Here is an 18255-nt window from a genome sequence, read left to right on the forward strand (position 1 = left end):
CTTTCCTGTGAGTTGGTAATAGCAGTGTGTATATAGTGTCATTGTACAATAAGCACAATGCTTTGCCATTGAATTTGATAACAAAGTGATCCACACTCCATAATGCCTTAAAACCATGACATTCAAAGTCTACTTTCCTTATCCTTTCTTAGCATGACATGATGAGTATGAGCAGGTAATAAAAAATAAATAAAATGGTGCAGTATGGCAGTATACATGGCACTCAAAACACTGTGGAGTTACAAACGTGGCACTATAATTTGTAGCGTGCTGAGCAGCACTGCAAAGCAATGAAAGCACCACATGTGGTCTGTCTCAACTACTCCACTTTGTTGTAGTACAAAAGCAGCAGCAAGCAAAACATAAATGAATGGGTGTGGCTGTGTTTAAAACTTTGTTTATAGACACTAAAATTTTAATTTCATATAATTTTCATGTCCCAAAATATTTTTTAGGTTTTTTTCAACTATCTAAAAATTTTTTTAAAAATTCCCATCTGAAAAAACAAGAGGCATATAGAAACAGGTGGTAGACTGAATTAGACTCCCCAAGCCACAGTTTAACAATCCCTGCTCTAAACTGTGTATTATCTGATCATTTTCTCAACTGGCACTTTCTAATAAATGGACAATCTCCCACATGCAGTGAAATTATATTGTATACCCTAAATGTTGAGGCTTATATAAGAAGTCAGGCTCTCCTGGTGCTAAACAAAGTCTAGAAACCTTACACTTATCTAACATATCTAGCACAGGCTAACACAAATGGAAAGCCTATTCCAGGTGCAATTTTCTTAGACGACTCAGCTACCATACATACATGCAGTGAAATTTGCAGCCCGAGTTCTTACTCCTGTACCACAAAGCTGAAATTCTAGGGCAAAATAAAATGTTATCTTATTTCGTTCTTTATACTCTCTAGTACCATAGATTATTGACATTTGATATATTTTAGTTGAAAGAAATAAAGTTTGAATAAATGAGTGAATGAATGTATGTATTGTACATTTCTTGAAATACTGAATTAGGCTTAGACCCAACTTGTCTGCTATTTCAATGCTTTTTCAACTCAAATACAAATGGCCTATGCAGCATTTGTAACACCATTCGGGCATTTGCTCTGATATGCCTCTTATCAACTAATAATAATATGTTCTTCACAAAATTATATATTTTCTATCCTTTGAACAAATTTCATCATCAAATTTTTAAAGCTGTACTCGGTACCAAAATCTAAGCCTCATCTACTGAATTCTAATCCAATATAACAGAGACTTCATTTTAAGTTAAAAATTAACATTTTCTATAATCCAAATTTGCTTGAACAACTAGTCTATAATTTAATTTTGCTTTTAATTTTCCATTCATTTAGCTAAGAACCCTCTCACATATCTCCCACACACTGAAATCTGTAAGGTTGTTTTTCATGGTACCTACTTGGGTACTAAGTTTTCTATTAAAAAAAAGTCCTTTTCTTGTAGGCAAATGCTTTATATGGTATTTTACCCACAATTAATAAGGCAATATTTATGCAAAAGGATGGAATTACTATCATAAAAATTTTAAATGCTGCAACATTTTTTTTACGAAACCAAAAATTATCCTTTATTCCCATTTGTAAATTTATCTTCTTGCTGTGCACTGTACAAATGAACTTTGAGTTTAGCCTACTAATCTGCTTATATTTATGTTATATAATTTCAAGTCCCAAATTAGATTCATAATATGTATTTTAACTTGATTTCTCATGAATTGAAAGTATGCTATTTTTATAAAAGACATGATGAAATAATTTCATAATGTTGCCTAATATAGCAACAGAGTAATTAATTATATACACGTAACTTTGATGTGATTGATTTCTTTTTATTCAAGAGTGAAGTTTTGAAACTCATGTTACAATTGGAATAACTATTTAGCATAAAATTATTTTACCAACATATGGAGTGAATATACAAGATAGTAATCATTCTTTGACATTTACAAAATTTCACTTGTGAAAGTCTTAGTAATAAAATAGCTACATAAATATTTTTAAAATGTTCTCATTATGATTTATTCTAAAAATTTTTGAGTCTACTTGGTTTACAATTCCTTACATGTTTAATTGGTCTCAAATACCATAAATTAATATTTCTCTCCAATTGCTAATATATATTATCTATCACTTTATAGCCTATTTTCTTTACAAACAAAACATATATAGTAAATTCATTACTTAAAAATTATAATAAATGTGAGATTATGTAAGGTGATAAATTTCACTATTGATACTGACAACTAAACTCAGACAAAATATAAAGCTGACATCTTTAGGGTTTGTTTTTAATACCTTAAGAGTCATGCTTCTATCTGGAGTGTGTACAGTATATCTATTTTTCTTCCCAAGCTAGATCTTTTCTGCAAATTTCCCCAACCCCACCTCCATTCACCCTCCTCTGCAAAATAAGTAAAATTGTGTTGTCCTACTTTAAAGATTCTAATATTATAATTGAATCAAATATTTCACATTTTATAGCTAGAAGACTGCCATATGCATGTATTCTTGAATTTGCTAGCCCAATCTCTACTCAAGATTTTAAAGAGAAAGAAAAAACACCTGCAACAACCTGGTAAAATCACTCAGATTAGGCGCTGGAACACAAAGGAAGCTAAAACTCTCTCTCCACAATAAATAGCTTTAAAAAGATCAAACCAGTTATCTTTTGTGCAGTTGAGCAAATGGTTGACAATATGACTATGTAATTAAAGTTTAAAAAGTTGCTTTATAATATTAAGATAAAAATATATCTAATAAGGAAAGTATAGCACCTACAATGTATCAATTAGCCACTGAACATAATTTCTCCAGGTCTAAAGCAGATGAGGGAGGTAGGAAACACTACAATCAAGTGGTTCACAAAATTCTAATGTAAGGGAGTAGCTTTAAAATATTTTTGGCCAGGGGCCGGGCACGGTGGCTCACGCCTGTAATCCTAGCACTCTGGGAGGCCGAGGCGGGTGGATCGCTCGAGGTCAGGAGTTCGAGACCAGCCTGAGGAGGAGCGAGACCCCCGTCTCTACTGAAAATAGAAAGAAATTATCTGGCCAACTAAAAACTATATATAGGAAAAAAATTAGCCGGGCATGGTGGCGTGTGCCTGTAGTCCTAGCTACTCGGGAGGCTGAGGCAGTAGGATCGCTTAAGCCCAGGAGTTTGAGGTTGCTGTGAGCTAAGCTGACGCCATGGCACTCACTCTAGCCCAGGCAACAGAGCGAGACTCTGTCTCAAAAAAAAAAAAAAAAAAAAATATATATATATATATATATATATATATATATATTTTGGCCATGATTCACAGTAATAAGTATATATTAATGTTTTATATTATGAGACTATAGAATACACACACGTAATTAAACAAAAGTTTTACAAAACAATTACCCTTCCTATGTAGACTTCACTTTGATATTTTCTACTTTATTCTAGTCCACTGTTTTAAAAAATTTTTTTTACAGACAGAGTCTCACTCTGTCATCCAGTCTACAGTGCCGTGGCGCAATCATAGCTTAAACTCCTGGGCTCATTCCTTTCTACATTCTCCATTGGATCCAATCCAACACCTTGCATATAATAGGCACTGAAAAAGTACTTGGAAGAAAAATGAGTAAATAGATGTTTAGTATTTAGTGAGATATTGAATTACATCTCAAAATGACATCTCAACAAGTTAAAAAGTATATTCTTCTTTAGACTAGAAATATGAGCCTCATTCAGTGTAGCACAGATCTTGAAAGAGGTGAAACTAACACAAATAACCACAATCCGTATGTCCACAATTATATTTCATTCAAAAATCTTGAGCGTTGTCCTGTAGAAGTCTTAACTATTATTGAACATTAAGTCATCTAAAAATAATTTGAATACCTATTGCTTGACAAGTGTTATATATATATAGTCTCATTTGATCCCTACAATTACCAAACAGTAAAAATAGTATTATTCTGATTTATAAATGTATAGGTAAGGAAACAGACCAAGAGTGGTTAAAATTAGGTAGGAAAAGCTCATGTAGTCAGTGAATGACACACCCAGGATTTGATCTCTTCGACTCCAAAACTGGTACTCTTCCAATTAAACCTCCCTGTTACTATTATACAAATAATAGCCCAGTCACTTATGAATTGCAATTATCAGCATTACTTGCCAGAATATAATGAGTGAAATGACATATATTACAAATATGAGTAAAATTCTGTATATTTAAAATCATTAAATCTATCCAAAGTGACAAATGAGTAAGAGAAGAGCCAAAGCCACCAACACTAATAAAGGTAAAGATTTTTTAGAAAGAAAAAACAGACTAGTGGAGGAAAAAATGTTTGTTTTTTTTTTTTTGAGACAGAGTCTTGCTTTGTTGCCCGGGCTAGAGTGAGTGCTGTGGCGTCAGCCTAGCTCACAGCAACCTCAAACTCCTGGGCTTAAGCAATCCTACTGCCTCAGCCTCTCAAGTAGCTGGGACTACAGGCATGTGCCACCATGCCTGGCTAATTTTTTTCTATATATATTTTAGTTGGCCAGATAATTTCTTTCTATTTTTAGTAGAGATGGGGGTCTCGCTCTTGCTCAGGCTGGTCTCGAACTCCTGACCTCGAGCGATCCACTCGCCTCGGCCTCCCAGAGTGCTAGGATTACAGGCGTGAGCCACCACGCCCGGCCTGAAAAAATGTTAAAGTAGAATGAAGTATAAGCTTGCTGTACATTGCCAAGAAATTTTGTTATTTAAAGAGCAAGAAAGATCCTCTATGTAGTTGAAGCTATGATGTACTAGGGCCTGGAAAGAATTTTTCTGCAATAATAATGTTGCCTGGTGCTATCTATAGTGTTGGTTAACACTTTAAAATTAGATAACTTGACCCAAATTTGCCTTGCACATTTTTGAAAAGTTATACACAAAAATGAAAAGCAACAGAAAAGTAAAGACAATGAGAAAGAGATCTGAGATACTTGGAGTTATTTATCCTAGGGATAAAAAAGCAAAGGGGTGATGATCTTTTAAAAGTTGCTTGGTCTTCATCAAAGTGCATATCCACATATAAACATACAGGAAAAAATATGTCTAAATGCCACTAATATAACTTCTTTAACTATTAGGAAGATCTTTCAAACATTAGTTTAACTACCAAGGATGAATCACAATGTTAGATATGTTTGAAAGTAGCTCATTCACAAATCAGATTGACACTTTTTCCACAAATAATCAAAAATACAACTTTAATAACAAAAAGTCAAAATACGACACAGATCAATCTCTTTCCTATGATATCCCAGTCTCTCAACAGCTACAATTTCTCCTCACTGAATTCTACTAGTAGGGTAATACCAAACAAGAAAAGATTTTATTCATATTTCTTCCTCCAAATCATATTAAAGTGTGATTGTCTATAGGAAATGTTAGCAGGAACTGCACTCTGCAAAACAAATTATTAAATAGATGAGAAGGAGGACTATCTTTAAGAATGTCTACTAGTAGTTCAAGTTAGGGAAGAATACAGATGTTAGTGAAATGTTTCTTTCTATATTTGATAAATGTTTTAGCTTTGATAAATAGTATCACACAGGACTTTAACTTTTAGAAAGGTACAAAAATCTCACATAAATAAGGATACTACATATAAAAAGCTTTCAAGCATTATATTGATGCATTTCTGGGTTTTTTTATATTTTTATACTGTAAAAGTAAAGACATTACTTCAGCAGAGAATAATAGAAGTACCTACCAAATAGAATCTAAACCAAACCACAAAAGATAACAAAATTATCCTTTTCTTATCTTTTAGTATTATGATATACTCTGGCAAATGAGAAAAATAACCAAACTAAAGAATATTAAATATAATTAAGTGTTACAGCTTAGAGAAAATAAAATTTCTATATATGCTATTATACAATTGATTAAGATCAACAGTTTCTCTTGATAGGTAATTATATTTCAATAAACACAATTTTCTTAGAAATTTATCTTTTTTTTTTTAAAGAGACAGGATCCGGCTCTCACCAAGGCTGGGGTGCAGTGGTGTAATGATATCTCATTATAACCTCGTGCTCCTAGCCTCAAGCAATCATCCCCCTTGCCTCCCAAAGCACTGGGATGGTGATGGCCATCTTGAATGCAATCAATATGAAGTAAGTCTCTAACTTGATTTTTTCAACTACACATGCATTTTCCCCAAGCCTATTTGTTGAATAATTTATTTCTGCCCCCTTGTAGTGCATTTTATATTTTTATCATTTACTAGTTTTATATACTATATTACAATTCTAGGCTGGGCGTGGTGGCTCACGCCTATACTCCTAACACTCTGGGAGGCCGAGGCAGGAGGATCGCTTGCGCTCAGGAGTTTGAGACCAGCCTGAGCAAGAGCAAGACCCCTGTCTCTACTAACAATAGAAAAAATTAGCTGGGTGTGGTGGTGGGTCCCAGCCATTCCGGGGGCTGAAGCAGGAGGATCAGGAGGATCACTTGAGCCCAGGAGTTTGAGATTGCAGTGAGCTACCATAATGCCACTGCACTCTACCCAGAGTGACAGAAAGAGAGTCTGTCTGAAAAAAAAAATTTCTACTGATCTATTTATCAAATTTTCTATCATTACCACACTATCAATCATTGCCATTTCACTAATACCTGGTTAAGTGAGTTCTCCCTCCCTACTAATGGCTATTCTCACTAGTGTTTTTTCTTTCAGATTAAGTTCAGAAATAAGACACTCCGAGTCCAGCTGGGATTATGTCTACAATGTTATTAACACCAAGAAAGTATCTGGAAAGAACATGCATCTTTATGGTATTTAGCCTTCCTAAAATTAGGAACATGAAATGAACTGCTACTCACATCTTTCTTTATGTTATGCAGTAAAATTTTGTAGCTCTTCCTGTAGGCTTCCTCATTTCTTGTTAGTTGTTTTTAAATCATGTTTTCTATATTTAGTTCAGAATGGGAACCACTCTTAATTTATATTTTCTAACTAACTATTTTGGTATATTATAAAATGATTCTATAGTAATTTCACACCTAGCTGCCTTCTTGAATTCCCTTGTTGATTCCTGTTGATTCTTATAAACAAGAAATGGACTATTCAACAAATGGTACGAGAAAATGAAAGAGAGGGTGTTGGCATGATACTTACCAATCTGGTGTATTTTGTCATACACCAAAATAAATTCCAGAAAGATTAAAAAGTTAATGGTTAAAAGAGTAAATAATAAAACTGAGAAAATATAAAGTCAAATATTTAACTGATTGGGGATTAATAAAGAATTTTTAAGGATGAAAGTAATTTTAAAAAATTACCAAAGATACAAAGGTATACCTATATTAAATTCAGTATTTCCAAATAATCAAGGAAAATTAGTAGATAAACATCAAAATGAGAATATATTTGGCACAAGTAACAGTTAAATAGAGTAAAATCCTAAATACATAGAAAGTTCTTACAAATCAGTAAGAGGAAAAACTAATACTCATAGGAAGGTAGGCAGAATAAATAAAAGGAATGAACAGATAATTCATAGAAGAAGATATCAAATGCCAATAAACATAAAAATATTCAATGTCACAACAAAATTAAGATTAAAATGACAAAGATAGCATTTTTATGGCCTATTCAATTGGCAAAGAGTTAGCGTATTGAGATCAAAAGCTCAGGCACATATGACAGGAATAAAGCATGTTATAACCTTTCTGGGAAGCAAGTGGGTAATCTGAATTAAAGTTAAAAAAAATCTAAAGTACAAATATATATTTTTGAAATACTCAGAGGTGTAAGCAAAAATTGTGTATAAAGATAACCATTATAATATTATTTACATTAGCAATTGGAAGCAACCACAGTGCCCCAAATAGCGAAGTATTTAGTTTGTAGCATATTCTTAAGATAGAACATTAGTGCAGTTATTTAAAACATATTTCTAAAGAACATCTAAGGGCTTGGAAAAAAAAAGCTGATGATATGATATTAACTGAAAAAATCAGGATACAAAATTATAAATAGTATGATACCAATTTTATAAATCTGTAAACTATACATGCATAGGAAAAAAGAAAGAAAAGATAAGAACAGGTTAACAATGGTTATATTTGGGTGAAAAGAATATGGATAGTTTATATTTCATTCTTCACACTTTAAGAAATTTTTCAGATGTTCTATAGTGAACATATTATTACTTTTATAAGGAGATACAAAAAACAAAAGTTATTTCTAAAACTATAGCTAATAGATATTTTAAAAATATGCCAACAAATGATGCAGGAAAGCTTTCCAAAACAAAGTAATTTTAAAAAATCAATAGACTTTTCTTATACATGAACAACAGAAGATACTTTTTTCATAAGTTGAAATTTTCTTCACATGACCACCACCACTAAAAATTTTAAAAATAAAGGTAGCAATATCTATTAAATGTTTACTCACAAAACAACCTGAAAAAAAAAAAGAAAAAAAAACCTTAACTAATCAATTACAGCAACATGGGTGATTAGAGAGCTTACCTTTTTCACTTACACTCTCACTTTCAATCTCAACATCATCACAACTTGTATACTCAGGTGTGGAAGCCAATTCCTCCTCTGAACTGCTCAATGAAACCTGGCGCATTTTACCTCCTTTCTTTGATTTATGAGGCTTTGGGGGTGGAGGCCTCACTGACTCAGACTGGTCTGAACTGAGAGAATCATTCCTTAACATCGTTTCCATTTTTTCTCGTTTCGTTTTCCTTACAGCAGAGCTAGGATCTAAGTGGTGTTGTTTCCTTAGTGAGTCAGTACGCCTCATGTCTGCTCTATCAATGGGTATTGGACTCCTCCGGGGGGTAGGAGGACTATGGTTTGTGGTCCTTTGTGGGTAAGGACTTGGTCCCTGAGCCTCTCGAGTTCTTTCCATTGAATAAGATCGCTGATTTTCCATGGCAGCTCTACGTTCAGATACAGATCTTTGCCTCGATGGTCGGTCCTTCCTTAGCATTGAAATCCTGGAATCTTCCAATTCGGCATTTGCCAAAGAAACATCACTATGCCTTCTCTCGTGCCGTGCTCGGGATACTTCAGCATGGATACGCATTTGCTCTTCATAGGGTTGTGGCTTGACTGGATAACGGGCCAAATTCGGATCACTTCGGTAGCGGGCCTGGTACTCCTCCTCTCTCCTTTGTCTCTCATACTCATCTCTGCTTTCCACATCCTCATCATCTACAATATATTCTTTGGAATGCCTATGACTTCTCCTGTTGGAGTCCCTGTAATTTAAATGATCAGATTCTTCATAAAACTGAGGTTCACGTTGTGATCGCCTATCAGCATAATCGGATGGAGATCTAGGCATTGCGCTATCTGAAGTAGCATACTGTGAATACTCCTCTCTTTCTTCCTGCTGGTCGTATCTTCTATTCTGATCTCTGGACACTGATGGACTCCTTTTCCTAAGTAAGCAAAGGAAAAGAACAATGAGAAGAGAAAAATTTAAACATTTTTCCATTTCACTGATTTGCTGGCAGGTTGATGGATAAATTCAAATGGTTCTTTTGCCATTTTTTTCCATTTCATTTTGAAGGTATACAATAATGGTTTTAGAAATATTGATTTTATTCAGTTCAAATAAGTAATTTAAAAGGTACTTTTGTTGTAGTTTTTTAAATGCCTAAAACACTATATACAGAATATACTCCAAAATTACATAATCAACATCATATTCTGCTGCTGTAAAATGGCCTTTATTCTAATTTCCTTGCTTGGCTTCTTATACTTGTGCTGTCTTCGAACTGTTATTCAGTAGCTTAGAAAAATACCTCCTTCCATTTGCTCTATTCCTGACACCTTGATAGGAAAGTTACTTGAAAAAGTCATGAAGTCAAACTGACTTGGCTCAAGAGTTGAATACTTTCTGACTGAAACTAAGTGCTGCCTTTTTAAAAATTAATTTTCATTCATCATCTATCTAGATCACTCCTAGTATTGGTTCATCTAAATCTTTGTTTTATCATTATGTCTCCAACCTTTTTTACTGATCAAACTTGAGATAAGCACTGTAAATAAACACCAACAATAATTTATGGATCACAAAAATTCTAGAAGTCAGAAAGGGTTGCTATTTTTATTCAATCTTCATTAAGATTAAGGCCAGGTTGGTGATATTTTTCTACTGAATTTTCACATCTGATCCCTCATATTTCCTTACAGTCTCAGAGGGAAAAAAAAATGCTTATTGAGTTCTCAACCTGCCCTTCTAACACTAGTATAATCTAGTGGAACTTGTAATCACTTATAATGCTCTGTTAACAAACAGTCACACTGTCTTCTTCTCTGGAAAGAACTCAGATAAAGTGAACTATTAGTCATGGGAAGCAATAGGATTGGAATGCTGAAGACAATACAAAAGGTTTAAAATAACTGCTATGGGGATTTTGTCCAGACATGACCAGGAGATAACGTAAGAGTGGGGTCAGTTATAGTTAAAGATGACCAAGATTCAACAGCTTAGTAGTAAATTTCTTACACTATATATATGTATATATTTTTTTTTGGCGGGGGGGGGGGGGAGCAAAAGCAAGATGGCCCACTTCAGCAAAATCATCATTCTACTCTAAAATATCCCCTGTGTCACTGAATCCCCTTTCCCACATATCTGGAATATAGTCAGCCAATTTATCAATTAGGGTTCACTAATAAAAACAGAAGTCACCCTACGTTTTCCAGGTAAGAAGTATTTTAATACAGGAATCAGAAGCTACACAACAGTTGACGAGGCTAGAAGAATGAAGGCCAGGGAAGTTAGTGCCACTGCTCTTAGCCTGTAGAACCAAGGACAAGGTTTCTCAAAATGGAAGTTAAGCTGCTGTGAATCTCAAGAATCTCTGGGAATTTGCCATCAATTATCTCAGCTGCCTATAGCATCAGGGTGGCCAATTAACAGGAGCTTGCCCAGGAGCCACTAAGACTTTTATATCTGTCTATCTGTCTGCCAACAACTACTGCTTGACAATAAAGGCTTCTGTATCTCTTCCACCTTGCAAGTCTCACACAAGTGGAAAACCAAGATAGACTCTAACCTGGAATTGTAAAGGGAAAGTATTGTAGTAAATGAAGGAACTAGTCTGTCCCCTAAATTTTTTATAATTAAGCAAGTAGATGTGGGTATTTTTAGCATTTACATGTACATATAAAACATTTAGGACTTAAATGACAAATTTATATGTTACAATTGTCACATAAAACCATAGCCTCATACAGTTTAAAATTTACAATCAAAACAGGGCACTCAAATGGTGTATCATACATCATTCATTTTACTTTTGTCATTATTTTTATACATATGACTAAAGAAAAAATACTCTAGAACAATAGTGGTGTATCATTAAAAGAACGCTAGAGTTAAGGTATTTTCATTTCTTACTCCTACTTTTGCTATTAACCAGCTATTTGAACCTATATAACCATTTAATTTGGGGGAGTCTGTGCTATAAAATGAGAGGCATAGATTGTACACATCAACTCATATTTTTTTAGCAAACATGTATTAAGAACTAAATACCACATACTACAATATAGACTAGGAATACAGAAATTAATAAGACAATCCTTATTCTTAAGAAGCTGAATGATTCTAAACCCTCTTCAATTTCTTAGGGACTATGATCTTATAATATGTATACCACAACTTCATCAAGTTAATGTGCCTAAATGAAAGCTTAAAGCATTAAGGACTTCCAGTAATATATTTAACATCAAAGTGGGTATTAAAGGATAGAAATGGGGGGGGGGGGAAAGGAACACTTCATTGCTACTCTCAGGAATTAACAAGAATTTTTGAAAGTAAAGTAAGTACAGTATAAATAAAGTGAATATAGTGAGTCTTTATAACATAGTATTATATTCTATTTCATTGATAAACAAGAATACTTACTTCCTATAATAGAATTCAGTTCCAAAAGAAAGGCTATTAATAATTAGTCCCTAGCAAGCCATCTAAGTGCTTTTTAAAATTCATACCTTAGGAAAATTGAATTCAATATTAAATCCTGCAATCACTTTGTTCTAGAGATTATGAAATTTGCCTGAAGCATGTGAATCATACTGTAGATGCTGATTTGTATTGGATTTAAGTAAAAATAGAATAGTGGTTATAATCTGAAATTGAGATGACTATTGTCACTGTTACTTTACCTGGACTTAGGTTTTTAAAAATATACCTTAAGGTACAGGACCTTATAGTATATTATTAAAGCTATGCTAGAAAAAAGGCAAGATTTCATTCTAAGAATACTCTTAACAATGAAGAATCTGATGTTAATTACTCCAAAATATTACAATACTCTGTCAAAATAATTTTTACCAACTGTATCAGTAATTATTTCATATATACTCTCCTTTACAATTTAAAAACCTCTATATTTCTTAGATATTATATTCTTTACAGGAACTGAAGAAAGTCTATGAAAACTCAATTACTGTATCTAGTCTATATTTTCACTACTGGCCATTATAAGCAAGCCTTATCATTTATGATTATCAGGTAGAAAACATTTAATAGGCAAAAGAATATAATGATAACTATAAACTTCTCTAAAGAATCATAAAGCACTTGATAGTACTTAACCCATCAGTTATAATTCAAAGAAATGGAGCAATGCATCTAGGATATTATATTTCACTTAATCCTTCAAAGATCCTGAAAAAGTAAGAGGCAAAATCTGAAATTATGCCTTTCTTTAGAATAAAAGATAGTAATTTAATTTTAACTCCTATATATCCTATTAATCCTTATTTCTGATATAACAATACCAGTATATATTTATTTTCACTTTATATTCACCTAATGTCTACTCATCTTGCTTTCCTTTATTGAAAGCTAGGCTGTTACAATTATTTTCTCTTTCACCATATTATACTGCTTTTAACTAGAAGCAGTTCATAGAACATCACATTTTAGACATCCTAAATCTACCTTAATGGGTGTCATTTCTATTCATGGCTTATAATCTTTTGTCATATGGACCAACTATTCAATCCGTATCTAAATATTCTAGCTACGTAACACACCTGGTGCTCCATTGTAAATGTTATTCTGACTGTGCATAATAGCTTGACTAAGAAACCCTACCAATTAGACTCTTTAAAATTCCATGTCCAAAAATTATTCAGACTGAAGAGAATACTCCAAATAAGAAGATTTTTTTTCCCAATTAAAAGCACTTTCCTAATTTCCCAAAGGTAGTCTCCGTTTACATACTGTATATTAATTCATCATGTTTCTACCCTAATTTCCATTTTAATATTATAAACTTTACCATCACGTGTGGTTTGTGTTACTATACTACCTACATTACTGATCATATACTATTTTTTATATACTATAAAATAATCAAGTATTTGAAAATATAATCCAGTAAACATTTGAAAACATTTATAAGGACAGTGAAAGATTACCTGGAAACTTGTAATATTCACATATTTTTAACTCAATTGAAGACATATGCAATTTTTAAGACTTATAATGACACAGAGTGAAGAACCTGAAGATTACTAATTTCTGTAAATTCAAATTTTATATTATTACAATTAAGCACTACTTATATGAAAAGCTCTTATAATCTTTATTAGTAGAAGTCATTAAAAAATTGTCATTTTAAAAATAAAAGGACATAAATGACACTTAAAGAATCGATAATCTGAAAAAATATCTCCGTCTTTTTAAAAGCTTTATAAAGCATGGATATTGTTAAATAAACTAACATAATACTTCATTAATACAATTACACAATGCCAACCAAAAAGTTTAAACATAACATTTCAATCAAATTCTAAAATTCTAAGCTGTTCAAATACATTAAATCAAGTATTTAACAGAAGTATACTATCCTGTAAAACATGAAATATATAGGTTCCATTCCTGAAATTCCTACAAACAGCTTTTAACAAATCAATTTATATTTATCAAAAACCATAAAATAGATAAATTTTTCTATATCACAATTAATATTTAATATATTTTTATTGTTTTACCTTTTGTTCAACCAATGCACATCTGTCGAGCATGAAGCATCATGTTGACAAAAATACATCAATATTGTGCCAGGCAGTGCTTTCATTTAATCCTTCTAACCCTGGCAAAATCATAGGAGCCATCCTTAATCAGATGATTTGAAAGTCTCTACTTGTTTACAATCATTTTATTTGAAAACTCAATTACTAAAAAGTTACACATAAAGCAACTCTCATTCAAGGATGAGCTCATAAAATCCTCTAGTGATGGACCTGTTAAGGAAAAGGTTATTATTTAATGCTGTTACTATGTAGCTGTATATAGCTCCAGGTCAAGTAAGAATGTACCCTGTAAGGAGGATTATGGTACTTAGCTGATTAGTGCCTCACAATACTGAACACCAAATGCAACCTACATCCAAAGCATTTCTGGGCACTATACTTAAAACTGGCAGATTTAGAAATTTAGAAATCACATTCTCCTATATGAATTACAGTACTTCTAAAATAACAGAGTTCAATGTTTGTTATTGATAATTGTGCTGCTCAGCTTTCACCATAAAATGTATAGTGATGGCTTAACAGGCATATTTTGTAACTTCTTTTCAATTATTCAATGTCAAGTTTCTTAATCTTTACCAAACAGGCAATGCTTCCCCAAAGGTTCAGCAAGCAGCAGTTTCTGTAGAAATTTAATTAAAAAATAATGTGCTCCATGAACTGAGAAGTTGGTTAGACACTAAGTTTAAATCAAGCTTTGCTCACTTTATCACTTAACATTTCAATGCCTCCATCTAGTCATTCAACAAAAAGAAAAGAAAAAAGATAGTAACACCACAGATGCCTTCCCATCAAAAGCCAATTCCCCAGATGTTAATATTACATCTCTCAGAATTATATTTAAATGATTATAAATAAACTTATATAAAAATGAGAAAAGGCCAGTGTTTGCAGAGTAGGGAGAGATGTAAAAGTACTGTGCTTTTTGGTTTTACAAATATGAAGTTTAAATGAGGGTCCAGGAATATGTGATAGCACCATTCAACTATTAAGTACAGTATTCATCTATAGAATTTTCTTCTAGAAGTAAATGTAGGTCTTGAAGAGATTGTGGGAGAAGTGGGGACAGAGAAAGTAATTTTTTACTTTGAGATTCCTAATAAAGACCTGTAGATTATTCAAAGAGAACAGTAATAAAAATTCTAAATAATTCATTTTTCATAGGCATATAAAACCATAATAAAATTCAACCATTTGGACCCTCACCCTCAAAGTTCATATCAAACTGAAAAAAAATATTCCCACAGATTATTTTGATTCTTTCAGGCTGGTAAATTCAGAAAATTTCAGAAACAACATTGCAATTGATGCTATAAATCGCACACCTTCTTTGTCTTTACTTTTCTTTCTATTCACTTTGACCACATCACTGAGTTCTCTTGGTGGTGGTCCTCCAACTGTAAAGCACACTCTGATGCCGATGTCTTTCTCTACCATTCACCTTGTTTCTATCTCCTCTTACTCGCCCACCCCAGACTTTTCATTTATATCACCTCTAATACCACTACTGTTTTCCCTTCACTCTCTACTGATCTTTCTAGGGCTCCAATTTCCTTCTCCCTTTCCCTCCATATGTTTATTCTCCTTTTAGGACTATTTTCTCCATTTTTAACTCTTTACTTTTACAAGTTTTGTTTATTCCCTTTGTAAGTACTTCCCATGCATTCAAATTTAAGAGGATCCAAACTGGAGTCTAAAAAGTTTTCATGAGAATTGTAATTTTAGTATCCATTTACTGAAGCAGTACAAAATAACAAAAGATTCTTTGTATCAGATATCAGTTTAAATTAATTTTTATTTTATTCATGACAATATCTTCAACTTACACTTGAAAGATGAAGTCTTTAAATATTCAAATCTCTACAAAATGTGCAAATGATGCTCCCCTATAGTAACGCATTATGCCACTTCCCTCTCCCCACCATCTCTCCCAAAATTGCCATGTCAAAAATAAGCACAAAGATTGGAAACCATTCTATACTGGAAGATAATTTAAACTTATAATAGTTTTATTTCCCTTCTTTAAGGTGTTCTATCTGAGTCTGTGGCAGCCTTAGGCACAAATTTCAATGAAAAAAGATTCATTGAGAACAATACCAAGAAACACAATGAGCAAGACAGGAGAAATGGAAGAGGAAAAAAGTGCAAGTTAGCCAATAACTACCTTCCATGTTCGTCAATAATAGTGCTTGTCACCATTATATTCTTTTAGTATTGCAGTTCCTTTATTGAACTCCAATTCCATTTTTCCCTTCTTCTTCTATTTGCTCCAAAGAGACGACTTATAGATTTTTAGGTTAGGGCCTAAATCCAAGGTTATTCAGAGAGAGAAATCTCTTCCTATAAAAGGACACAAACACATCTAGAAGTATATACCAAAGAAAAACAGTTGCTTCTTAACTGCAAGCCAAACATGTGTATAAATAATTTTCATCTTAGGTATTTCCTTCCTGGGGAAAAAAAATCTTACAGTGTTTTAAAATATAGGAAATATAGATAAGTGGATTGAAGTAGAAGCAGGAGTCTCTCAGTTAATGGTAATTCTTTCCTTCCAGTTGCTCATCCAATTCATGAGGAAATCTTGTTAGATCTACCATCAGAATATATCAGAGTCCAAACACTTCTCACCACCTTCATTGGTACAAACCTGGTGAAGTCACCATAATTTCTTGTGTGAATTCTCACAAAAGTTTCCCAACCTGTCTCCCTGCTTCTACCCGATCCCCCTAAAGCCCAGTCTCAACACAGCTGCAAGAATGTAAGTCAGACTGTGCCACTAAAAAGCTGGAAACCTTCCAGTCACTCCTTATTTTGCTTATGATAAAGACCAAATTCCTTACAAGGTCTATGGGATCTGACGCCTGTTACTCTCTGGTGCCCTCTCCTACTGCTCGCTCCTTGTTCCCTCAGATCCAACCACACTGGCTTCCTCACCTGCATGCTCTCACCTTAGGACCACTGCTTTAGCAGCTCCCTCTGCCTGAAATGCTGTTCTTCCAAGTAGCAGCAGAGACATCATCTTGTATTCTAGTCACTAGAGACTTTCTTCAAGTCTACCCTCCAATCTCACTGTATAAAGGAGTCCTGCCATGACCACTCTATTTCATACTTCAGTCTCCTCCTGTCCCGCTCTGCACTCTCAATCTCAATCTCCTTTACCTGATGTACATTTTTATCTTTTCTTAACACATCACCTTCTAATTATGATTTTTTATTTATGTTTAGTGTTTTTGTCCACATGCAAAGTTTAAATTTTATAAGCATGGACCAGCATTTTGGCCACTTTATCCCAATGCCTAGCACACAGAAGGTACTCAATAACTATTTACTAAATAAGTAAATAAAGATACATAAACATGGAAATTTTTAGACTATATTAAAGGTAGATTTTATTGGCCTAATTACACAGCTATCTATGATATAAACTTAATAGTATTAGCCAAAACTCACAAATATAAATTCACAAATTACCCAAAATACAACTCTGACGTGAATTAGCAAAAGACATGCCTCCAATGCATCCGTCTCAGGAATATCAACCTCTTAATTCTCCCTGCTACTGGAATATTCTGTTGTTTTGTACCAGTGATTTGAGAATTTAAATGATTTTTTTCCAGAGATGTGGAGAAAACTTCATCACTTGAGATAGGGAGAGGTGAGGAGTTAAAGAAAAACTGATTCTTGATTATAGAACAGAAAGAATCTTTGAAAAACAGAACTACAGCTCTGTCAATTAGCCTGCCACTAATCTGCCTAAACTAAATTCTCCTAGAGAATGGCAGTACAAAGAAAGCACTTGCTAAACAGCATTTTTCTTGGAAGAGAATTCATAATGACCAAATCATACAGTAGTATCTGGAGCACTTAGCTGAACAACAACAAAAAAATCTTATTTAAATGTGAGAACCTTCACTGTACCAGTATTTGTACAGTGAAGTAATAGAATGTTTCTTATATAACTCTTATATGTTATATAAATATACACATAGTATGTTATATATCTCCAAACAAAGCTGAAAAAAGTGACACAAATTATTTCTACATGATCTTCACATTCAGGTCTGACTCAACTAAATTAAAGAAACCCAATTTATCTTTCAGTTAACAGAAAGTTCTTTCTCACACAGAGAAAACAGCACCTAACATCTGCATGTCAGCATGATATGTAGGTTGTTCCTTAGCTA

The 18255-nt window shown here is 33.2% G+C and overlaps 1 protein-coding gene across 36 annotated transcripts in view; it reads right to left on the reverse strand.

The window, feature by feature from the left end:
- Nucleotides 1-18255, reverse strand: part of RIMS2 (regulating synaptic membrane exocytosis 2) — a 640638-nt gene that overhangs the window by 322493 nt on the left and 299890 nt on the right. For all 36 annotated transcript variants that reach the window (XM_069466111.1, XM_069466135.1, XM_069466114.1 and 33 more), the window contains one exon: nucleotides 8528-9453. In XM_069466111.1, coding sequence (XP_069322212.1) covers nucleotides 8528-9453 — 926 coding nt within the window. The remainder of the gene's footprint in view (nucleotides 1-8527; nucleotides 9454-18255) is intronic.

The sequence above is a fragment of the Eulemur rufifrons genome, chromosome 3 (assembly GCF_041146395.1).
Source record: "Eulemur rufifrons isolate Redbay chromosome 3, OSU_ERuf_1, whole genome shotgun sequence".
Classification (NCBI taxonomy): domain Eukaryota; kingdom Metazoa; phylum Chordata; class Mammalia; order Primates; family Lemuridae; genus Eulemur; species Eulemur rufifrons.